This window comes from Coenobita brevimanus, chromosome 101 (assembly GCF_032717465.1).
Source record: "Coenobita brevimanus isolate Jiangsu-jjx chromosome 101, ASM3271746v2, whole genome shotgun sequence".
Taxonomy (NCBI): Eukaryota; Metazoa; Arthropoda; class Malacostraca; order Decapoda; family Coenobitidae; genus Coenobita; species Coenobita brevimanus.
Genome location: NC_137054.1, coordinates 39,636,282 through 39,662,589, shown reverse-complemented (window position 1 = coordinate 39,662,589; position 26,308 = coordinate 39,636,282). Strand labels below are relative to the sequence as shown.

Sequence of the window (26,308 nt, the reverse complement as noted above, 5' to 3'; positions counted from 1 at the left end):
AGCGAGGGAGAGATGAAGGACTGAAGGGAGAGTATAATCCTTTTATTCTGTGTGCGTGAATTTCGTTTGATTTTGTTACTACCAAATTATTTTAGGTCGGTTGTAGGGGAGAATTCGTGCAGAGAATGGGTCAGTGCACTCTACTCGTATATATAGTACTCCAGTTAAAAATTCACTTCAAAGCTAAGTATTTTTGTCTTGTATCAGAATAATATATAAATCCTTCTCCGGCATTGAATATGAATCTTTTATTATTATAAGTGATGGTTCTTCCCCACACTCTACGGGTTTCCCTTATCTGGGGTTCGTCCCTAGGGGAATTAAACCTCCCGGGACCATCATATCCTGGGGGAGTGACCCCCTAAAGAGTCTAACCCTCCCCTCGAGGACTATCACCTCCATAGGAACTAGTTCCCCATAGCCGAGGTGTGGTCTTCCACAAGAGGAACAGCTCAATATCCTCCTTTTATACAGTTAACTTTCGCTACACACTTAAAGTCCTCTGGGAAATCCACCAACTCACCTGCCTACCCACCAAGCATGTATAGTCAACTCTCACTGAGATCTTAGCCAATAAGAGGAGCTGAAACTTGTGATGCAACCTCTAAATACCCACTTTTTAACTAATCGGATGTGCCGGTGTCTGTGATGGCATGTTTTGTCTTCTCCAGCTCTATGATCAACAAACAGGAGGCGCCAAAACTCGTGACGTCACTCCCCTAAGCTCAACCAGCAGGATGACTCAACAAGTTCCTCATACATACAGACAGAAAGAAGAAACGCGACATTACGACATCGAGCAGAGGTGAAAGATTATAAGGTTCAAAGAGGAAAAAGGGGGTGGGAGTTAGAGAAGAGATTTAAACAAACAAAAAAAGGGAAGGAGACAGACTGAGTGAGGGAGGACATTGTGGGCTAAGAAAATGGGTGGGAAAAAGAAATATGGAAAAAGATATGGAAGGAGAGAAAGAGAGAGGGGGGGGGAGTCAGGAAAGCGATTAAGAGTGAGATGGACAGAGGGAAGAGAGAAGAAAAGGATGGCGAGAGAAAAGAGAGAAACAGAGAATAGGCGGGATATCGAGAGACTGACGTACGGGGCGAGAGACAGAAAAGGTTATAAATTCCCCGACTTTTTCATTGTATATTTATGGGGCGGCAGGACACAAGTGGGGGAGGAGGACGCACCCCCTGGCCCGGGCTGCGCGCGCGCGCGCACACACACACACACACACACACACACACACACACACACACACACACACACACACACACACACACACACACGACGTGCCAAAATAAGCAAAAGTTGATTATTCGCTCTTGGACGTTCTCCTGTATTAAGTAAGCATTCTGAATTTTAAAACACACGACACAATCTTTGCAGTGACGCCTACAATAAACAAAACTGCAAAAATAAACAGTTGGTAAGTTAGTATATTTTCTCTCCACTCCAAGTCAAACATACGCCGAAACACAGAAGCTGATAATGGGAGTAATGCCTGTTCTGTACGATCTTCTGGCTGTTCCCTTCCATGAACAAACGTGCAAATATATAACTGTTCTTTATATCACATACAAAATTCCGAATGTTCTGTATTCCGCAAACATGTGGAAGTAATACCTAATAATTAAGGTTCGATATGAAAGTGTATGATTCGCTCAGCACAGTACATTCGGTCTCTTGGAAATAATGCATATGGAAGTCTTACCCGTGGAAATAATATGTACAGAGTGGTGCTCATTGTGTCCCTCTACTTATGTGTTGCAGGACAGTTCAGTCTGCTGGTGTTAGGAGCGCAGACATTTTGGCTTCCTTATTACAGTACTTACGAACCATGCAATCTGTCGACGTGGAAAAGCAGGCGCTGCGAAATATTAAAAAAAAAAAAATGTGTGAGGTACAAAATGAGGCACGGTTGACTCTGGTAACGCTGGCTGATTTTGTCCCTTCAGCGCTCAAGAACTGCGATGCTTAGTATATGGATCACCCTGTACACGGTGCGATCTTCTGGCTGTTTCTTCCAACAAGCATACACGTCAGACTAATATTTAAAAACTAATATTCTCTCAGTACGGTAAATACGATCTCATAGTTATTCCCCGGTATTACACAAATATATGTAAGTAGTACATATACGGAACCACCTCACTGTCCACTCCAACGAACAAAAAAGCACAAATATAAAAATTTATGACTGGCTCAGTACGACGCACACAGTTTCTTAGGTGACTGTATGATACTGTCACTCTTCACTCATCCAGCCAAAAAAAAAAAGTGCCAAAATAATAGTTGATGTTTCGCTCAGTAAGAGGGAAGACAGAGAGGGGGATGAAGTGAGGGAAGATAATGATGGTAAGAAAGAGAGAGAGAGAGAGAGAGAGAGAGAGAGAGAGGAGGGGGGTATGGAGAGAATGGATGAAAGTAAGAGAAAGAAGGGAGAAAGGGAAGGATATACCATCTCTTAGGCGTTCCCTTGTATTAATCAAACATATGGATGTACTGCACTTACGGTACGATGCCCTAGCCGTCCCCGAAACAAAGAGACATGTGGCAGCACAAATGTTTACAATTCGCTTTCACCCAGTAAAACGACAGCCAGCGATACAGTCACGGACAAAAGTTAGCGTACTCTTCCTTTGTGTCTACTTCGCACTCAGGGCATATTCGTCATTTTACCTCTCTGACGCAACATATCAAAAAGAATCATCTGTGTTAAGAATTATTTGCCACCAAAGGCAACTGAGAAACAGTAAAGTTAAATATTAGGCGAATTATTGTCGTTGACAGTAAGCCTTTTGGGTTGGAGTATTCCTTAGATGAACCCCCTCAGCCCGAGGACGTTATTTTTTTTTTTTTTCCTGGCGAACAGTGGACGACTTATCCAGCTAAGGAAGACGTTCTCGAGTTGAAGGGGTTCAGGATGACTGTGTCTAACCCCATCACTGCCAGACACCTCTCCTAAGCTGAGAGTAATCGTCGTGTGATTGCAAGAATATATCTAAAATAACGTCGTCGTCGTCGTCGTCGTCGTCGTCGTTGTTGTTGCTGCTTAACCCGTCGACCACAGATAAACAGAGTTTTCTGTGGGTCCGTCCTACAGCTACAGTACAACACAGACACCATGTTGGGATCTAGCGTTCCCTTATCGTAGATAGCGATTCACAAGGGCCGCACAAAGGGCCTTTCCACAGAGGAATATAGGGAAATGAAGTGTTTGGCCTCCTGGGTGGATGCCGCAACTGCTCTACACAGGGTGCACAGCACTGCGACATGTAAGTTCCTCGTTAGCACCTAACCATCTTAGTGACGAAGTGAATGAATAGTATTGAAGTAAACGGTGCACCTTGTGTACTAACCCTTTCAACTCGGTGAGGTCTCTAAATTTTTTATTTGCTTCTGTTCAAAATAGGGAAAGTTTCTCTACCTGAAAGGTTAGGTGTAGACTTCAGTAACCCCTTTTAGTCAAGAGATCTCCCCGACATTGAATAAAACCGTCTGGAGGTTACAAGAATATAGTAACAGACTAGGTCATGGCGATGAAAAGACATATAGAAGACTAGCCATAGGCAAGGACACGGGTGGAATTGAAAAAAGTTAACGGTTTGCTGACTATAACATACGGGAACAGTTGTGCATTCTTCAAGTACTGTATTAAGCAAGCAGTACCAGACACATAGTAAGTGGTGACAGAGCGTTCATTACATTAACACTCTTAGGCTTCCAAGTCTCACTCAGCTAAATAAAATCCTCTGGCACTATCTGGAATAGAATAAATTACAAGTGTTGCCCCGAGACGAGAGGGTTAATGGCAACAGTATTTACACTGTCAGGTTGCTGTGACTTACTCTTAGTTGAATAAAATGGTTTGGCTTAAAAGGTGATGTGACCATGAGAGGGCTTAGCAAACAAAACAATATACAGATAGACGATTGGGGTGAAGAAGAAGATGATGATGATGATGATGACGATGATGGTGGTGATACGCCCAGTACAACACATTCGAACGTACTGAGTGTTTTCATGATATCAGCTTAGTGAATTGATGGCGCACTTCTTGATACTGACTGCTTAATGATGATTTTGGTCAGCTTAGGAAATGCTTCGCATACTGGATGGGTAAATGGAGGCTGTATGTAACCCCTCCAGTTCGAAAGACTCTCCAAATCCAAATGAAATAGTTTGAAGATGCCAGGTTTATAATAAAATCATCATCGTAGTGAAGGGGTTAAACAAACAATAAGAAGTATAACTGTCAGTACTCACATTAACCCCTTCAGAATGATGCATTTTCTTATTATTTTTGCTGATACCTGACAACTTTCTTGCATCTTAAGGGAAACTTCTGTAAGTGAAGAAGCCAATAGCAGACCCACCAGTTCGAAAAGTTTCTCCCAAACTAAACAAAATCGTCTGGATTCGAATATTTTGGTAATATATATATATATATATATATATATATATATATATATATATATATATATATATATATATAAAGTTCCTCAATTTTTTAGGTATTACTGAAGGCCGAGTACCAGCCCTAGGTCTCCCATCATAATAGTCAAAGGTGTTAAAGAGGTATCTTCTCGTATACTGCCTAGCGTTTTCCCGCGACGCACCACCCTTCCTTATGCTCCAGTCACACTGCAGGTACGACTTGTCGCAAGCCTGATAATTGTGAAACCAGTCCCTGACCACGGAGGTCTCCAAGCAGTTGTGCCACCGATCGGCTACTGGTGGTCGTCCAGTGTTCGTCCAGCGTCTGTCCAGTGGGCGGCCGAATGGCGACCATGGCCAGGTACACACAGGTCAAGACACTGACGGGTGGCTGGCCGGTCGTCGGCAGGTCGCCGACAAACGGTGGCCGGTCTGCATCCTGTTGCAGTTTAGACGGCGATCTCTAGGCTGCCACAAGACCAACACTGGCCGCGGATTGGCTGGCGACTGGTCTCAGTCCAACCCACCACCTGTCGCTCGACCAATCGCCGGCTGGACGGCCGCTGGACTTCAACCACCACCCCGGACAGGAGGCTTGTGGGCAGCGACTACCGCAGTCCAGTCATTGCCTTGACGGAGTGCAGACGGCCATCGCACAGGGCGGGCGGCGACCGGCCTCCTTCTGGTTGGCAACCATCGCTTAAAAATCAGGTGTCGCCGACCAGTCGCAGTCCGTAAGCCAGCCAGACGCACTCCAGCCTCCCACTGGGTGGCTTCCATGTCACGACATCGGTGGTCGTGGGGAGGTTTTTCGTGCAGCACGAAAAATCTCGCGACAAGTTTTGGTCGCCATGGTGGCCTGCAGCTAGACCGAGACATATGAAGACCGGTCATAAACCTCACCAAAACCACCCACGACCTGCAGATCTCGGGTGGTTTGCGATAAGTCGTACCTGCAGTGTACCTGGGGCCTTACTCACTCTCGCACCTTGCCTCCATCTTGTTCTCAGTCTCTCTCTTTTTCTCCTACCACTCACCTCACTCTCATACTCCTTCCTCCTCAGTGTCTCACTCTCCGGCCGCTCCTCTTGAACAAACTTCAGAGATTTTCCTTATATTTTTCCTACAAACTTAATTACTTAATATCTGGGGCAACCTCTTGACGAATCCATTCATTTGTGACGATTACTAATTTTATATTGTAAGAACAAAAGTAATTTCAGCCTTTATGAAAATGAGCCAAGCAGAAGAATACAAGCTGAATTTCTCAGTATATTATCCAATGTAGATGAATGTTCTCGTGTAAAGGGCCGCGGAAGGAAAAAGAATGGGAAAATAAGACACAAAACAGAAATTAAAAATAATAATAATAATAATAATTTACTGGATGCTCCAGTGAGATGTACATAAATATTTCATACATTGACTTTTTTCCTTAGTTTTATCTTTTTTTTTGGGGGGGAGTCGGAGTTGTTAAATCGGCCCACCAAAAGCAAATAAATAAATAAATATAATACCGAGATTTGAATCGACAAACTTAAGGCAGTCAGATCAGAACTCAGCCACTGGAACACAGGAGAATATACTAATTTTTATGAGAGAGAGAGAGAGAGAGAGAGAGACTGTTCCAATCCTTATCCCTCACAACCTAACTTTGGCTTCGACTCACAAATAATACAGTAGATGCAGACCGTCCCCCGCTCCTCAGTAAACGGTAAGGGCTGACATTTTCCCAGACATACGTAGAACTGAGTTTACATACTAATATGTCTAAAATGAATAGAATTTCCTCTTATTACTGCAGCACATGTTCTGTCAAATAAGAACTACCAACAAGAGTGTTGTCGCCTTACCTGCTTCTCTCTCTCTCTCTCTCTCTCTCTCTCTCTCTCTCTCTCTCTCTCTCTCTCTCCGCAGCCTAAGAATATCAGTCCAGCCAGTCTGCAGCAACTGAAACGAATGACTTCCTTTGGCCACCTAACAGTGTCGTCAGTGTCGTCTGCTTCAGATTCAAGGCACTGATTTTCAAATTTCGTGGAGACATACAGGAAAGGCGGCAGGATGTTTGTAAGCCATTCACTATAAGACGTCTCACCTGAGACCAGTATCATCGCCGGGCGTCATGGTTAAATAAACGGACAATTAGAAAGTGCTGAGGGAGCACATACCTCCGCCAATGCCATTACCATTAAAAAGGATCAGGGTTCGGATCCGCCACAAAATTTACTAAGTTCTCTCTTGGTTCATGGCCCACCTTTCCACGAAATTTCATTGAAATTCATTGAGAACATTTGGAGATATTGTGCGGGATACTTCGGATGCAGATTTGGATCAGGCCCAAATTTAATCATTTCTTCCTTGGGCCATGGCCCACCCTTTCACAAGATTGCATCAAAATCCGTTCATAACTTTTTGAGTAATTCTATTAAGAGACAAACAAACAGTCAAACAAACCAACGCAGGGTGAAACATAACCTCCTTGACAGAGATAATGAATGAGCAGAGAGTAAATCAAATGCACACAATGCAGTTGAACATAATAAAACAAACTGCAGCATCGCATGAAAGGGCTTTAATGTCAGTTTTTGGTTTAATCATTTCGGTGGTATGATTTTACTGTATAGAACAAAAGCTTCTGTTGTTGATCTAAGTAAAATGGCAGGTGTACCTGCAGCAACGACAAGAATACTCAGATAATTTTTCAATACTTTCATTGCATGGATTTCTCTCAGTTAAACAAAACAGTTTGGTGCTCGCCAAAAAATATGTAAATAAATAAATAAATAAATACACAGAGGGGCCAGCCGCAGTGAAAGGTTATATATCTAGTTTGTGGCTTACACCTGTCTGTAATCTGACTCATTTCTCATTCACCTATCTAACACCAACTTATTAGCTTTCTCAACAGCTTCAGCCAGGGACGGATTTCCACGGAAACTAGGGAGGCTGAAGCCTCTAGCTTCAAACTTGTATGAACCACATTACATAAATAAAAAATACCAGTAAAATTTAAGAACATGGCAGGTATAAGAGTGCAAGAAAATCTACCACCATTGTGCATGTAAAAGAACTCAGGGAGTAATATTGTACCGGTAGTATTATATTACTGTAATATGAAGGGTAGAACAGAGGAAGTGGCAGAGACATTGAGTAGGAGGCAGATGGATGTTGGATGCATGCAGGTCAGATATGGGGGAGGATCAGACAGAATGATTGCCGGGAAGGACTGTAGGTAAAGCTATTTTGGCATGGAAGTGTAGCCCAGGGGTTCCCAATCCCCCAGGGGGTCACAAAGGTTTGGGTGGGGGATCAAGAAGCCTTGGGAGAACTTGGTAGCCTTGGGAGAGGAACTTGTTACATTAGAAGGAACATTACCAAAACTTTCCTTTCACTGATATGCCAGCAACCTAGAACACACAACATAATGTTGTACTGGTGGAGGAGGGTATAGTTTTCGCATGCTTGTTTCAGTGTCTTACAGTTAGACTACTATTGTTCACGTCTACTTTTTACTTGGTACTTGTATGTGTAAGTTGGTTCAAGAAATCCACTGCCCTCTAAGTGTTGATGTATATGTACTGTATATGGAAGCTACAGGCAGCCTTGGGCAAGTTGTGGACCTGTCTCTGTCATGTGTTATTAATAACCCTTGCAGAATTAGCCACACCACGTGATTTCATGATTAGTATTGTTTTATTTCAGTTAGATTATACATAATTTTGTCATAATAATAATATATCGTTGTTTATTGTATGAAATCTGATACACTCTGACATAAACTTGAAATTCATTTCAGTCAAAAGTAATCAAGACGAGTGCAATAATTTTCGAGAATCCGAGAGAATTGAAAGACACACACACACACACACACACACACACACACACACACACACACACACACACACACACACACACACACACACACACACACACACACACACACACACACACACACACACACACACACACACACACACACACACGATTGGAGAGACACTGTCAAACATGTTAAAGAGGATGAAGCTCAGTCTTGGGGAAGCCAGTGCCATGAAGATGCATCAAGTATCTCTGTCAAATAATACTCTTCAGAGGCATATATCTCACATGTCTATGGATGTGACAGAGCAAGTTTTGGATTAAATCAAAGTTTTTCTGTTGTTTTCCTCTCAACATGATGAATCAACGGATGTGAGTTCATGCTCTCAGTTGCTTGTCTTCATGAAATGTAATTATTTGTGTGACATCAAAGAAGAACTGTTCTGTATCGCACTTGAAACCACTACAAGTGCTAATGATGTCATGGAAAAGGTCTTTACCCTTTTTTCATACCGAAGGTCTGCAATAGGGAAACGTGTGCGGGATTTGTGCAGATGGAGCTCCAGCTATGCTAGGATCGAAGTCAGGATTCCAGACAAGAGTGGAGCTGGCTCCTCAAGCTAAGGGGATCCACTACACAACCCATCTACATACTCTCGCCAGTAAGGCCCTTCATACCTGCCTGTGGGAAGTGCACGATTCTGTTATTAAGACTGTGAACTATGTGAAGGCTAGGGCATTCAACATTCGTCTTCTCAAAGAACTCAGCAAAGACATGAATGCTGACCATGAGGTCCTTCTCTTCTACACGGTTGCATGCTAGTTGTCGAAAGGGAATATTGTGAATTGTGTCTTCGAGATGTACTGTAAGACGAAATCAGGTCATTTCTGTAAGTGCAAAAAGGAGAGATCTGGCTCACTTCGATGATGAATAATGAAATATATGGGTAGCATACCTGGTGGACATTTTCGACCACCTGAAGAAACTGAAATTGAAACTTCTGGGAGGGCTAACACACGTTCTCCTATTTCAAGACGATCTATGGGCCTTCATATCCAAACTGCAGAAATGACGTTGGAAAGTCAATCTTGGGAACATCGTCATTTATGAAAACTCTGCGGAGTGATAGATGAGCCTGAGGGCAAACTAGAGCACTTCCTGAAGGATGAGATTACCGTTCACCTTGAGTCCCTAGAAGAGGAATTTCAGCGATTCTTCCCTGAGCTCACAGGGGAAGAGAAAGCTCTGGTAGGAAACTTTTTCTGCTCACTTGACGTATCCAGCATCCCTGACGAAGTCCAAGACGAATTCTTGGATCTGTGGAATAACTCTTCCGTGCATGACCTGTTCCAGGAGAAATCTGCTACTCATTTCTGGTGAACTATACGTATGCCAATCATATCCAAAAGTCAGCATGCTGGCTTTCTGTGTTCTTTCATCTGCCTCTACCTACTTCTGCAAGGCCGGACTTTCAACCCTCGTCCACATCAAAAATGAAGACCAGGAACAGATTGGATGTTGAGGATAACGTGAGATTGGGTCTTACAAACACTCCTCCATGAATTCCAGGACTTGCTGCTCAGATGCAACCCCAACCATCCCACTAGCTAGGTTGAAGAGATGACGATATGCTAGTGATGATTCTGGATTGCGTGACAATGAATGGCAATGAGAAAAAATGATGAACTTGTTTTGACTAACAAACCAAAATTACCTTGAATTTTTCAATGTGCAAGGTTTGTTGTAGTAAAATTGCAAAAAACTGATGAATTAAAGATTGTTTTCTCTTTCTTCACCTTTCATTCTCAGATATTTTATTAAAATTGTAATGGCTGATGGCATGGGGGTTTCATGTGCTTCGGTGTTTTAAAATAGGGGTCATGAGTATAAAAAAGCTCAGAACCACAGGTCTAGACTAGACAGATATGGTGGTGTGGGTTTGCTGATTGAGGAAAAATGGATGGAATTTGTTATGAATGTAATGAGAGTGAATGAAAGGATTATAGCAGTGAAAAAATTCTTTGGGAAATTCATAATTTCAGTTATATCAGTGCACCCTCCACAGGCTTCTTTGGATGATGCAGAAAAAGATAGGTTCTGGGTTGAATTGATATGTGTGGTAAGTGGCATGGGGGACGATGAGATTGTAGTTTTAGAAGGGGACTTAAATGATCATGTGGGTAACACAGCTCAAGGATATGATGGGGTCCATGGCAGATGCACATACAGTACGAGGAATGCAGAAGGGGAAGGGATACTTGACTTTGGGGAGGGAATGAACATGGTTGTATGAAACACAAATTTAAGGAAGAGAGAAAGTAGACTGATTACTTATGAGTCTAGAGGAAACAGAAGCCAGACTGACTATTTCTTGATCAGAAGGGTTGATAGGAGGTTGGTGAGGGATGTTAAAGTTGTAGGGAGTGACGTGTGTGTGCGGCAACACGGACTGCTGACATGTGACATGGTGTTTAAGGACTGGGTGGTGAAGAAGAGGATCTATGCATCTAGGAGGAAAACATAGAAGTTGAAAAACCAATCAGTAAGGTATGTATTCTATAGTGAGATGAGTTAAGTTGTGACTTACTGGGAGATGTTGACAGAAATGTTAACAAACAGTACAGAGCTCTTAAGACCAATTGTCTAAGAGTTACTGATTCACTGCGTGGATAGACAAAGAGCCCACCAAGACATGAGGTAACATGGTGGTAAGATGAGGGTGTGGAAGCTGTAATTTAAGAGAAAAGAAGACTTTTCTGGGGATGGAAAAGGGGTAGCAATAGTAAGGAACACTTTGCTGCCATGTGTAGGGGTAGAAAGGAGGTATACTGACCAAACTCTGAGTCTCAGAGATATTTACTGGATTATCTAAATAGCACTGAAAGGAGAAATAAGTTATTTAAGGTGGCAAATCAGACAAAATGGAAAAACAAGGATACCACAGGTGAAAAAAGTGTGTGAAGACTTATGAGGGAAATGTAATGGTAGACAGTGAGGATATTAAAGACACCTGGAGAGTGCACCGCAATCGGTAGCTGAATGAGAAATTTTACTGGAGCACGAAAGGTTTGAAGTCAGCAGATCCAGTGTGTGGCCCTTGGCATTTGATTGATGCTGCTACTGTGAGCAGGTCAATAGGCAAGATGCAGCTGGGGAAGGCAGCAGTTGTGTCTGAGACGACAGCTGAAATGCAGAAGGCCTCAGGAGATATAGGGGTGGGTTTATTGTGTTGTCCTAGATGACTGGCTGAAGATTGTAATTGTTTATGCAAGAAAAAAGAAAACAAAGGTTAGAAGCCTGCAATGTTGAAGAAAAACTAAAAACAAGATAACTGAGCCAAAATCATGATTCGATTATTTCAAAATGCCTAGACACACTGTGCTTCAAAGACTGAAGGTCATAGGAAGTAGGAAACACAGACAGAGAAAGACAATTCCAGAGGTGACCTGTTCCATACATAATGGACTGGGAGTAACGGTTAACTCTTGCATTAGAGTTGGACAGAAAAGGGATGAGAGTTTGCTGCTACATGGGTGCTGTGAACCTGCCATAATGGTGGAAGGATGCAAGCAGACAGTTCAGAGGAGCAGTGACCATTGAAGTAAATAGAAAAGAGATAGAGATGCAACAGTATGGTGGAGAGACAGAGGTTGAAAGAAGCCAGTAAGAAGAGATGAGTTAATGAGACGAAAAGCCTTTGACCCCACCTTGCTAAGAAGAGCTGTATGTGGGGAGCCTCCCCAAACATGAGAGCTGTACTCTACACAAGGGCGAATAAAACTCCTGTACAATGTAAACAACTGTGCAGGGGTAAGGAAGGCACGGAGTCGGATTAGCACACCCAATTTCTTACAAGCAGATTTTACAACAGAGGTAATAAATATGATCTTTCCAAGATAAATCCTGAAAGAATGAAACCCAGAGTATGCCCAAATATCATGCAGGATCGGGTTGGATATTGTTAAAAATAAGAGGATAATCCTGCGGAAGATTTTGAGGGGCCAAAAGATGTAAGAACTGAGTCTTTGATGCATTAAAAACAAGGATACTTTTACCCCAATCACAGATATGAGTTAAGTCAGACATTAAGTGTCTCATAAGCTCATCCCTTGTTGTTGAAGTAATTGCTGATGGAAAGATGAAGGGTGGAGTCATCAGTATACGAGTGGAAGGCCACTGATGAATAAAAGGAAGAAAGTTCGTGATAGGACAGAGCCCTGAGGAACACCATTATTGACTGCTCTAGGAGAACGGTGGCCGTCTACAACAGCCGTCATAGAACGACAGAAAGGAAGCTAGAGATGAAGGTACAGATAGAAGGATAGAAACCGTAAGAGGGCAGTTTGGAAATCAAAGATTTACACCAAACTCGAGTGAAAGCTTTTGAGATCTCAAGTACAATGGCAAAGCTTTCGCAAATTCCCAAAAGGAGGATGAGCAGGAGTCTGAAAGGAAGGTGAGAATATCACCAGTGGAGCATCCCTGGCAGAACCCATACTTATGATCAGTAAGAAGGTTATGATAGGAAAGATGCTTAAATTTTTTAAATAATAGATTTTAAGACATTAGAAATACAGGATATTAAAACAATTGGGCAACAGTAAGAGGGCTGGAAATGGTCACCCTTCTTTAGGACAGGTTGGATGAGAACTTCCAACAAGAAGGAAAGGCACAGGTTGACGGTCAAAAACAAAAGATTTTTCCTAGCAGGTGTAAGCACAGATGCAGTTCTTGAGGACAACAGAAGGGACTCCATCAGGCTCATATACATTATTAGTATTGAGGCCAGTGATGGCGGAAAACACATCAGTTGAAGACATTTTTATGACAGCCATGTGGAAGTCAGAGAGAGGCAGTGATACAGGAACAGCACCAAAGTCATCTAAGGTGGAAATGGAGGAGAAAGTCTGAGTGAGGAGTTCTGCTTTACCGGTACCAGTAGAAGAAACAGTTATGGAGGTATTACAATGAGACAGAGGAAGTACAGATGTTAGAATGGTTTTTGGCAAAGTGCCAGAAGGAGTGGGAAGAATTTGAGTTGGAGAGTTCAGAGCATTTAGTAAGAATGAAATTATTTTTAGCAGAGAGAACACCTTTAGTATGATTCAGGACAGAAACATAAACGAAATCAGATTCAGGGGTGGGTTGGCTCTGGTACCTATTGTAGGCCTTCTTGTTGTGGACAGCATTAGAACAAGTGTGTTTAAACCAGTTTTTTTTTTTTTTTTTTCATTAATCACAGGATAAGAGAATGGACAGTATTCTTCCATGCCTTAGAGAATAACCTTCATAATGTGCAAAGCACATTCAGATGACTCTTGGCCATGGAAGCAATAATCATTCTAGGGAAAATCAAAGAAGTACTGACTCATGGCATCCCAATCAGCAGCTCCAAAGTGCCACAGCAACCATTTCTTGGGATGGTCCATTGGCCTTACTGGAGCAATAGGACAGATTAAGGCGATAAGGGTTTAATTGGAGGAACCCAATATAGAGAACAGACTAACAGCTTAAGCAGAAGGATTGGTTGTAAGGAAAAGGTCAGTTATACTGGAATCCTCTCAAAGTCAGTCAGGGATATGGGTAGGGTGCTGCACAAGCTGCTCTACTCTTATTCGCCAGATGCAGCAGTGAAGGAGAGGAGAGCCAAGGGTGGTGCTGAACACTGAAATCACCTAGAATGGAGATTTCAGAGAAAGTAAGAATGATAAGATGTGTTCCATCGTAGAAGTAAGACAGTCAAAGGAATTTTCATAGTCAGCAGAATTGAGGGATAAGTACACAGCACAGATCTTATTTAGTCAGAGAATAACAGGCCAGCCGAAGCCAGAGAGTGGAGAATTTAGAAGATTTGAGTTCAGGCACATGAGAGCAATTTATGTTGTGGTAAACGTGTACAAGGGGAATGGGTGATGCAGAGGAAATTGTAGAGGCATAAGAGTTTTGGACCAGACAGGTATGATTAGGGGAAGAATAAATATTGATGAGGTGCAGTTTGGGTTTATGCCAGGCAAAGAGACTGCTGATGCCATGTTCGCAGTCTGTCAGTTTCAGAAAAAAAATATATAGGAAAGAAAGGGAGCTGTACTCTGTTTCTGTTGATTTAGAGAAGATCTTTAACAGAGTTCTAAGGGAGGTGGTGAAGAGGACAATGAGAAAGTCTAGGGTCGAGGAGTGGCTGGTTAAAATGGTTATGGCCATGTATGTGGGTTCTCACACCCAGATTAGAGTTAATGGAGATTTGAGCAGTTTTCTGTGAATGCTGGCATGGATCAGGGATCAGTCGTGGGACTTATTGTTTGCCATGGTTCATGAAGATCTCTCTCGTGATTTTAGAAATGGACTTCCGTGGGAGATGTTGTATGCTGATGATTTGGTGTTGATTGCAAAGAGTGAAAAGGACGCCGAGGAAAGATTTAAGAAATGGAGAGATGAAAAGGAGCACATGCGTATGAGAGTAAATGTGGATAAAAGAAGAGTGATGATATCTAGGTACTATCAAAGTAGAGGGAGAGTTGCCATGTGCGATTTGTCATAAGTGCATGAGAAGTAACTCCATCTTGTGCAGTACTCTTGATAAGTGGGTGCATAAGAGATGTAGTGGTATTAGAGGTCAGCTGCAAGTTAATGCTGATTTCATGTGTGCAGTGTGTCGGGGTGAGCGTATAAATATTGTCAGGTGTGAAAGGACTGATTTTGCTGGCGAGTCTCTTGAGTGTGTGGAAGAGTTTTATTATCTGGGGAACATGTTGTGTGCTGAAGGTAGGGTTGGAGCTAGGTAAGGAGTAGCTAGGGTAAGGAGTAGTTTGAGGAAGTTCAGCGAGCTGTTGCCTCTCCTGGTATTGAGAGGGCTCTCTCTCCGTGCTAAGGTATCTTTGTATGTGGCATGTGTTAGTAGTGTAATGCTGTAGGGTACTGAGACCTAGGTGGTAAAGGAAAAATATATTTGTAGGCTCAATCGTACGGAAATGACGGTGATTAGATGGATGTGTGGTGCATCCTTGAATGCGAATTCTGGGAGGGGAGCTAGGTTTATGATTACCCGACCCGGCCCCGGAGGGGCTCGGGGACGGGTATTGTGTTTCACTCGGTCTGTCTGTGTCTGTCTATCTGTCTGTCTGTTAACAACTTTACACGAAAACTACTTGTGCGATTTTGACTAAAATACCAGGGATGATGGGCTATGACCTTCTGATCACCTGATTAAATTTTGGTCCAAACTGAGCCAAGACCCAGGCTGTAGGCCCCCCAAAATGTTTTTTTTTTTAAATCTTTTCTTTCGCCATAACTCCTTTCAAATTCGTCATATCGACATGAAACCGAATCCGAATGGCGCAACTTTCATTTTTGCGTCCTATAACATGCCTCATTACATCAGGGGGATCACCCCCCAGTTAGCAGCAGAGAGGTCAGTGTCAGGTGGTCGGGCCTAAACTTTCAAATGAGCATAAAATCGTCAATTTTCACCCGATTTACTCCAAATATGATACGTGGCATCTTTGACTAGATATCCTGTTTATATGTCAGCACTAAAATGACTGCCGGGGACGGGTTGGCTGTACCTTGGCACCGCTTCTTGTTGAAGAGTTGAGAAGGAAGATGGGACTGGAATGTATTGGTGCTGCGATGATGAGGGACAGACTGAGATGGTTTGGCCATGCACAAAGGATGGAGGTTGACAATTGGATGCAGAAAGTGAAAAGTGTGAGCGTTAGGGGTAGGGTTGCAAGTGGTTGACGGAAAAAGACCTGGGACGAGGTCATAGAGTGTTACCTCTGGGATAAGGGGTCGAACAGGGAGGCTGCTAGAGATTGAGCAGCGTGAAAAGCCGTCGTTAGGTGACCAAAGCAGACGCATGCAAGCATGTTGGAGTATTTACAAAAGATATGATATGATTCGAATTTAGGTAGCTTAGTTTTATTTACACTCATATTTCTTAATTTCTACTAATGTTCGTGGCTCTCATTATTTTTACAAAATTTAGTCGACATTATTTAAGTAAATTATCTTGAATATTCTATTAACTTGGGATGCTATTAGCCCTCCTTTAATTTAGGTAGACTTCCTCAATATTCTTTTAATTTATGTAACTTTCAGTATTATTTCACTTTAGATGATGTTCAGTACTTTTTATTAACGTAACTGAGTACAATTTTTATTTAGTTAACTTTCAGTATCTGTTTAGTTTAAGTGTTTTTCAGAATCTTTTGTTTCTTTGACTTTCATGAAGCGTTTATTTTAGGTGACTCACTACCCTTAGTTTTCGTTACTCAGTATTCTTTAATTTTGGTGACTTAGTATTTTATTTATTTACATTACCCCCTGGGGGTAGGGTTTTTTTTTTTTTTTTCCAAGAATACTCCCCCAGTATCCCTGCTTGTCGTACAAGGCGACTAAAAGGGTTGGCGGAGGGTTAGTGCCCCTCCCAGGAAAACAACTAACTAAAAAGACGAACAAGAAGCCTCGGACAAAAGATGACGACCAAGGACCGGACAAAGGACATGGTAAATGCAACATGAAATGTAAGAGAAGTGAATGATGAGGTGAAAGAGAGATTGTCCAGGTGCTTGAGGGTGAGAAAGTTGATGTATATGGAGTAACTGAAACTAAATGGAGAGATGAGAGTGTGAGAGAATGGAAGTTTGGATGGGGTATATGTGCAGGAGTAGGTGAGAATGAGAGGGCAAAAGAAGTGTATATAGTTGTGAGTAAAAGATGGAAGAAGAACATAAGAGAGTATGAATCAGTTGGGTTGAGGATTGTGTGGGTAAGATTGAAAGTTGGAATACAAATGTGGGCGATTGTGTGCATGTATGCGCCAACGCAAGATCGTGCAAGCAGAGTGAGAGAGAAGAGTTCTGGACAAATGTGGAAGTGTGCATGAAAAGTTTGGAAGGAATGAGAGAGTGTTTTTGATCGGTGATATGAATGGTAAAGTAGGGAATGTGAAGGTGGATGGAATAGTTGGTGAGTGGGGTGTGCCTACTGAGATAGATGAGAATGGCAGTGCGTTAGTGGACATTTGTGCTGGGAGTGGGTTGGTGATAGCCAATACCCTCTTCAGGCATAAAATGATCCACAGGTATACATGGCGGGTGATGAGAAGGGTGGTTGGTGAACTGAATGACAGGAAGGCAATGATTGATTATGTGTGTGTGGATGAAAGGATCCGAAGATGTGTAATGGATGCAAGAGCTTACAGAGGTTGGGGGAGTGGACTTTCTGACCACTACTTGGTGGTGGCCAGAATCAAGATCCAAAAAAGATGGAGAAATAGAAGAAGGGAAGGACGGGAAGAAGGAGTATTTGCAAGGAGAGTGGAAGGGCTACAAGAGGATGAGAGAAAGGCAGAATATAAGAGAGAAGTGAAGGAACGATTGGGCAAATATGAATTGGAGCAGTTGGGGGACGTGGAAGGTGTGCGCAGGATATTCACAGAAGAAATATGTGCAGCATGTGATGTGGTGTGTGAGATGAAGAGAAGACGGAGGGGGGTGCAAGGAACAGCGTGGTGGAATGAAGACAGGCTGTGGCACAAAAGAAGAAAGCATACAATGAATGGATGAGAAATAGGGGCGCGGAAGAAGTTGAGAGGCAGAAGGGAGAGTTATATGTAGAAAGAAACAGAGAGGTGAAAAGTTTAGTAAGAGAGAGTAAGAAGAGAGAGTGGATAAGGAATTTGGAAGGAATTTGAGTGTAAAGTGGAGAGACTGTAAGAAAATGCTCTGGAAAGAGGTGAAGAGAGTAAGACAGGGTGGAAGTGAAGTTAGCAGGGGATTGAAAGATAAAAATGGAAGATTACTGGTGGAGAAGGGAGAAAAAGTGAGCAGATGAAGAGAACACTTTAAGGAATTGTTGAACATAGGGTATGGAAGTAATGCGAGTATAAGTGGCTAGGCAATGGCTGGGAGAAGGAGGGAGGTGAGAAGACAGGAAGAAATCAGTAGGATAGAAGTTGTGAAAGCAATGAAGAAAGATAAATGGGGGAAAGCCCCAGGAATTGATGAAGTGTGCAGTGAAATGCTGAAGCATGGGGGAGAGATAGTAGCAGAATGGATGTGGAAGATGTGCAGATTGGCCTGGGAGGAAGGTAGAGTCCCAGAGGATTGGAAGTCAAAATATAATTATTCCCTTGTACAAAGGAAAAGGGGATAAAGAAGTGTGTGGTAATCTTAGGGGCATTTGTCTTCTTAGTATAATAGGAAAAGTGTATGGTAGGATACTTACTGACAGTTAGAGAAAGATCAGAGGAATTAGTTGAAGAAGAACAGGGAGGCTTTAGGAAGGGAAGAGGTTGTGTAGATCAGATATTCATTCTTAGATCTTTAGTGGAAAAGTTTCTAGAGAAGGGAGAGAAGTTGTATGCAGCTTTCATGGATTTGGAGAAAGCATATGACAGGGTGGATAAACAAGGATTGTGGAATGTATTAAGAAAATATGGAGTAGATGGGAAGTTGTTGAATGCTGTGAAGAGTATGCGTGATGGTGCGAAGGTTGCAGTGTGTGTGGATGGTGAACTGAGTGAATTTTTCCCTTTGAAGGTTGGGTTGAAACAGGGATGTGTCATGTCTCCATGGTTGTTCAATCTGTACATGGATGGGGTAATAAAAGAGGTACACGGTAGGGTATTGGATGTTGGAGTGGCCCTGGTGAGAGAGGGTAGTGTTTGGAAACTCCTTGTACTGTTGCTTGCAGATGATGTTGAGTGAAGACGAAGAGGAGCTGCAAGGCTTGGTGGATGAGTTTGGGAGAGTGTGTAAGAAACGGAATCTAAAGGTGAATGTTGGGAAGAGTAAAGTGATGGTCTTTGAGAGAGGTGAAGTCAGTGAATGTACAGCAAGGTTGGATGGTGAGGAATTGGAAAATGTGAGTACGTTTAAGTACTTGAGTAGTGTGATGAGTAGGGATGGAGGTTTGGAGGGTGAAGTGCTTGAAAGGGTACAGCAGGGAAGAAAGGTTGCTGGTTCCTTGAAAGCAGTGATAAGAAACAGGGAAGTGAGCATGGAAGTGAAAAAGTTACTACATGACAGTATTGTGATACCAGCTGTAATGTATGGGAGTGAAGCTTGGACGTTGTTGGAAGGACACAAGTCAAGAGTGAGAGCAGTGGAAATGAGTTATTTAAGAGGAGTCTGTGGAGTCACATGGAGAGAGAGGCTGACGAATGAGGATATAAAGGAGCGTTGTGGTTTTGATGTGGATGTGATAGGAAGCGTTATGAGGAACACACTGAGGTGGTTTGGCCATGTGGAGAGGATGGAAGGTGAAAGACTGACGAAGAGAGTGTATGTGAGTGAGGTGGAAAGGGGGAGAGGGAGGGGGAGGTCGAGGATGAGATGGAGGGATGGGGTGAAGAGGTATATGAGAGAGGGGGTTGTGAGTTAGGAGCAGGGCAGTGAAATGGTGAGGGACAGGGCGACGTGGAGACGGTTTGTTTGTGGCCACCCCGAACGGGATTGAGGCTTCTGGCAATAGATAGATAGATATATAGACTTTCATACATAATCTCTCATGTGGCTCTTTCATACACTGGTTCCTATCCCCAGCGTTTCTCAGTCTATAAAGCATGAATGCATACTTGTTTCAGCTGACACACTTTGCAAGTCGTTGGGCCTTAGCGAAAATGGATTGCTTGCCTTAACCCCTGTCATGGACATGACTGCTCAACAGTATTCTGTTGGAGCTGACGCCAGATTATATTCCTAGTGAATATAGAACCTTACAGTACCAGTACTGATACTATTACCCTCCCTTGGTTTCGATAATTCCAAGATTTATTTCCATCTGTCGTCGGACATTATTATCAGCTTGAGTCATAAGATGACCCTCAAGTTATCGATAAACATAAATCCTTCTCTTATTATTATTATTATTATTATTATTATTATTATTATTATTATTCGTGTTGTTTCCCTGAGGGCACAGTAGTACACAGTAACAGTAAACAGCTGCCAGACCACACTGTAATCCCATCACTACCAGATCACTTTTCCAGTGCGTATAAAATCGTCTGCTGGTATCTAGAACAAATGTAAAAGATGATATCACATTACGGGGGATTAAAACAATATCTCCCTAGTGTAAGCAACGTCACTGTACACTTTGGTCCGTATTCCCCAGAGGTCAGGAGGTTTCATAACAGCTTTCCTTTGGGCATTTATTCACCATGTTTTACTTTAACAAATTGTTTCATCTTGTTATTAGAGCACATCTGCATAATTCTCATAAAAATAATGCACAAGGAAATATTAACGTGGCAAAAGCAGAAACAAACAGGAAAGACAGATATGCTAGGACGCTTCCGTTAGTGACGAGAAAACGGCCTTTATCTCACCATCTCGTTGGGTAAGGATGCTCGTTGTTATTTCTTCCCTTGTCTGTTTATACTGTATATTGTTATGCAATCCAATCGATATATAAACGATATAAATAGCCTACAAGCCGACACTAATCTCTAATATGCAAAACAAATTGAAGAGGTGCTATGTAGCCAGCTACTCTCACGAGAATATAACGTACCTTTGTTGTCACTTACCTTTGCCAATGATACGAACGTTTCATAAATCACTAATCAGTATATCATGCCATTATAAGAGCATATTTTATAGAGACGTCCTCGGGTTGAGGAGATTGTCACCCACCTGTTAACTTTGCTTCACTACCTATTTTTCTTTCGTTCTACTCGACCCACATCCTAGTTGTCTCAGTTTACTACTGTATCTATTTTCTAGCACATACCTAACTTTTCCCAAAGTACCCTCCTTATATCTAATGGTACGTGCTTAAGATACCAGTAAACCTAACTCATTTCTAACGCCTGTCTAACATACTAATATACCTTCTTCCTGCATAACATCTGCATACCGAATTCTAACATCTACCTGACCTACTTACAAACCTTCCTCGTTTCAAATTTCCCCACCTGCCAAATATACCTTCCGCTTTTCTAACATCAATGTAATCCATTTCCAGTATTACTAAACCTTCTGATATTCAATCCCTATATTAATATTTATCTAATCCACTTCCAACATCAACTTTGCCAGTATATCTTCCCTATTTCAAACATCTACCAAACCCGTCCCCAACATCGCCTTATTCTACCAACCTCCTTCCCATCATCACCCTAATCTACCAGCGTTCTTTCCATCATCAATCCAGTCTACCTACCCCATTTGCAACATCAGCTCAAACTGCTCACACCACTTCCAGCAGTTACTTACCTCCTCTCTATCGTCTACCTGCCCCTCTGTTTAACATCTACCCAAGTTTCATTGTACCTACCTGGCGTTACCCTTCACCTGGCTGGGATAATTAGGGTGAGGTAATCGAGTTAAAGGCCAAGGTGAAGCAATAATAACTTAGGAGTGTATGGGGGTAACCTCATTGCTATCTGAATAATGAATTTAACACAGGCGGTGATATTTGCTGCTCGGAATGCGTTCAGAGAGAGAGAGAGAGAGAGAATTTATATCGAGTTCCGCTAATGAAATACAGGCCTTCCAGTCCTTACCATGACTACAACCATAATATTAAAAACACTTAACACCATAATTATACGGTAGTCTGAGAGAGAGAGAGAGAGAGAGAGGGGTGGGGGGACTCACCTGTTGGAGCTGGGTGGATGAGACAGGCCAACAGGAGGGCTGAGGTGGGCAGGAGGGTAGTGGGTCCAGCTCCTATGACCCTCCTCTCTCCCATCTTGTCCACCCTATACACCTCTGCCCACTCCAAGTCCAGCTCCGGTGCACTTTCGAGGATTTTCTGTGTCCTTTTGGGCGTCTGGATAATTTTTTAATGGGCGTTTAGAACGTCAATTTATTTCACTGGGGGAAGCGAGCTTTGGGGTAGTACTGAAACTTACTGAGATGCTTTTGTTTTATTTTTTAGTCTTTCGTGTCTCGGGCCTCTTAGTGCTTCGGGCTTGAGTGAGATATTGAGGTTTTGGGGAGGCTTGGAATATTTGGTGGAAGTCTTCAGGTTTTCCGAAATTCTGGTCTGTAAGTGTACTAGGGTCTAATGGTCCTCAGAATCGTACTGACTTAGTGAAAGGTCCCAGACGTGTAGGACCGTCGACTCGTCTCATAAGTATTTGGACTTTATTAATTTTCTGGTTCTCCGGGACTTTGTGGGGTCCGTGTGATACGGGTTAGGTCTGGTTTCTTATGGGGTTGTGTGGAGTTGATATGGTTACTTTTCCCTCAGCATTTTTCGTCCTTTCGATTTGAATGACATCAGTTTCAAGAAAAGAATGATTTTGATTACTTCTCTGTGTGTTTTTTTTTTTATATATGTGATTTATTTAATTATTTATTTCAGAGTTTGTTTATATATTTCAAATTGTGTCTCTGCTGAAGTCAGACAACATTAGTGAATCAGTTTGAAGGATCTGTTTGATTCAGTGCCATTCTTTCTTTGATTAAAAATGCAAAACTACCCACACTTTACTGTGTGAAATTGATATTGTTTCACGTATGTAGAGCATATCGTTTGAACACCACGGTCTGAATCCACCTCACATGCCAGCTTTCTTCGTAGGAACCAGTTTATTAAAGAAAAAATATGCTTCTTTCCAGGTTGTTGATTGTAACATTAGCCTGGTGATGGTCACCTCCTGCATGAAACCAGCTGTGTGGGTTTGTATTTATAGAGGAGTCCAAGTGTGTGAGGCTTGGTATGTTGGACTCCTGTTGTGTAGGAATGGTAGCTTGTGGGACTCTAGTTGGATGACTCAGGTTTGAATTATATTTATGTTAGACACCGAGTATATGTAAGTCCAATTATAGAGAAGCCCAATTATCATGGAGTCCATTTACATACACGAGTAGATACGCTAAAGTCTAGGTAGTTCTATGGAACTGTGGTTCCGAGGAACCTTGGTTAATCTGAATTCCAGATATGAGCAACATTGATATGTAAGAGTCGAGTGAACAAATATTCCAGCTATGAATATTGCAATGGCGTGGAACTTGAACGGTAAATATTCCCGTTACGTGTGATTCTCGTTATGTGAGGCTTCAGCTAGGTAGGAAGAATGATATGTTGAATTCCAGTCCTGTGATTCCAAATACGGTGTATGAGAGATATTTACAGTTCCGGAAAGTGTGAGTCTGCAGTTGTGTAGTAGTGTAAAATCCCAGTTATGTACAGATCCAGCCATACAGACTCCAGCTACGTTTCCTGAATCCACATATATGTGAATCCAGTTACGCCAGATGTGATATGTAGAATTCCAGGTTGCGTTAGGTCGGGTTCTGTCCTTACTTTCACAAGACCAGACTGTTGGGATGGGCGTGGTGATGGGGACTGTGTTATGTCCACTCAAAATATACCATTAGCACCTGCAAACATGAAACTTATATCCACTATCTGTGCAAATTGCAGCAACACTAGCCCCTCGTGAAAAGCCTTCCCCGGAACTATCAAATGTCGCTGAGTCGCAAAAACTTTCCATCTTCGTACTTTGTCTGAGAACTGACAAAAATTACCATATTACTCTACCGGAACCCCAACCTAAACGTATTTCGGAAGCGGATATGATATTGGGAAGGAGAACCAGATGCGATTTTTCTCTCCGTGTTTGTTTATCTCCCATGGGCCACGTGTACCGGGAGACGGGGAGAGAGACCGCGTACGTTCCCCCACCGACGACTGGAGGCGCACTGACTGACGGGACGACCCGCAGCAGCAGCTGGACTAAACCTTCCTTCCCCCAGGCCCTACCCCTTCCTAGACCCCTTCCTCCATCTCCCTGAGTTACGCTCTTTTTCTCGCACTTCCTATCTCTCTGACCAATCTTTCTCTCTTTTTTGTGTCTTACTATCCATCCCCCCCGTTTTTAAATCGTATTTTATCATTCACTATTTTGGGAAATATCTTCTTCCCCTTTCAGTCTCTTCATCCAGTCTCTCTCTCTCTCTCTCTCTCTCTTTCATGGGCGTCTTTCATTTTTCTTCTACTTATATTCTGTCACTCATTTATCTCCATCGCAGTTCGTGTCTCGTACTCTCCAGCTCTGTCACGTCAGATGTCCCATTACCAATGTTTTCTTTCTCCAACAATTTCTGTCCGTATCAAAGTGGCTTTTTTTTTTTTTAATTGCTTTTCGTCACTTTTCTCTACCCTCCTGTCCCCCTTTCTTCACCTAGTCTCTGTTTCTTCCTTCACCGCTATCTCCCCCTCACAACCTCCTCTCAAGTATTTATCTATGAAATGTAATAAAATAAGTGAACTGGAGAATAAATAAATCAGCCACTAGGGCCATTGTATTAACACGCGTCAAAAGCCTCCCCTGCTGAAATAAGATCTTGTATTTGCAAGCTGGTATGTGTTGCTGGTTTTGTGTTAAGTTTCACCTATCCTTGACCTTTAGCCCTTTACTTGCTAATTACCTACACTGCATTTAAGTTCGGCTGACGTCAGATAATTTTACTATGCTATGGGAAAATCTAAGGCACCGTAATGCCAAACACTCATAATTAACGTTTTGGTCAAGAGTGAATTATTTCGTATTATTTTTCAGCGTTTGACGGACGTATACTAATTTTCACCGCGGAGATACTATCTGCAGTCAAAGTTTCAGCTCAGTGTCCGATTACACCCAGTACAGGTATTTTTATTTTGTTGTAGATTTTGGATCACAGTAACTTCACCCTCCTGCCTCATCCTGTGAGTTGCCTCGGCGGAAAAATCTCGAATAATTTCATATCCTGTTCCACAAAAAGTCTCCTTCCGTAAAATACCACCCTCCTCCTGATGATCCCGTACGAGTATTCGACAAATCATGGTTTCCCTCACTGTATTACACTCATATTCTTCCATTTTATTATTTATATTTGTTTAAGATTCCCAGAGGGATCACGTTACGTTCAGTTGACTGCAGAGACAGATTACGAAATTCTGTTGAAGTGAGCAACAAGGTTTATTGACTGCTATAGAGCCAGGATGTGGTAGATGACTGGATGAACTAATGGACTGAGAGTCCAGTCACGCTAGGGTAAAGGGTGTAAAGCAGCAGAAAAAAAAATGGTTGTAAAGCCAGAATGAAAAGGCATTTGTCATGAAGTGTTAGAACAGGCAGGACATGCAACTGTCTTGGAGTGAAGCTGAGGGAGGAGAGGGGTGAGGCCACAGTGTCCAGCATGAATGTGGACAATTGATGAGGCGATGGTAAGAAGTAGCAAGCAGCACTGGAATGTGAAAAAATATTACCCCGGTAACCCCCTACCAGAAAAACACACGTGGTGCTGCTACAAATTAATATATCGTAATACGTGTGAGGAATATTATCATTATACACGAGGAACTGAAATACCAACTTATACTGCAGTTCGACCGAAACTGATGGATACAGGGACAGTAGTTTACTGGGTAAATGATACGCGAGAGAGATGTGTACAATAGCATACAAAATGAGACAATAGAATATCCACGGACTAACAGTAGACAATGCGATATACATTGCTGGTGTATACAAGTAAACATACTGACAAAAAATGTGTGATTCATTAAACTCAGAATTTTAACAGCAAGATAATTTTCAAGGTTTTAGAGCGAGATCTGTAATGACAAAACATCCATGTCATTCGAATGATAGCCTGAAGGGACAGTGTCAGTTTACAAGTTACTGTACCGAAATCTGAAGGGCAGTGCCACTATACCGGTTGTGATCTTAGGGCATGAAGGGATTATTTGCACGATACTACAAACACATGTGCAAGTAAGTAATATAGCAGAGATGGTTAAGAGATCCTTAAGCAGAACTCAAAGGTGGTCGCAAAGGAAGGTAGGGCCTCCATGAAAACCAAAGTATGTCTTCATCCTGTCTGTGGTGATTTGGTGTGGTTGTACCTTTTCTTTTGTCTGCAATGATTTGTGTGGTTGCACCTTTTATTCCTGTCTGTAGTGATTGGTGTGTTCTTCCTGTCTGTAGTAATTTGGTGTGGTTGCACCTTTTCTTCCTGTCTGTAATGATATGGTGTGGTTGTGGCTCCAGAAGCATGTCCTTGTCCATTTATGAAGACAGGCTTCACTTTTGTAATGTCGCCCGCGAAATG

The 26,308-nt window shown here is 42.4% G+C and overlaps 1 protein-coding gene across 1 annotated transcript in view; it reads right to left on the bottom strand.

Moving 5' to 3' along the window:
- Positions 1-22,002, bottom strand: part of LOC145415128 (carbonic anhydrase-related protein 10-like) — a 716,332-nt gene extending 694,330 nt beyond the window's left edge. Inside the window, exon 1 of the mRNA XM_080284548.1 lies at positions 21,860-22,002. Coding sequence (XP_080140674.1) covers positions 21,860-21,953 — 94 coding nt within the window. The 5' untranslated portion in view covers positions 21,954-22,002. The remainder of the gene's footprint in view (positions 1-21,859) is intronic.
- Between the last annotated feature and the right edge of the window lie 4,306 nt (positions 22,003-26,308).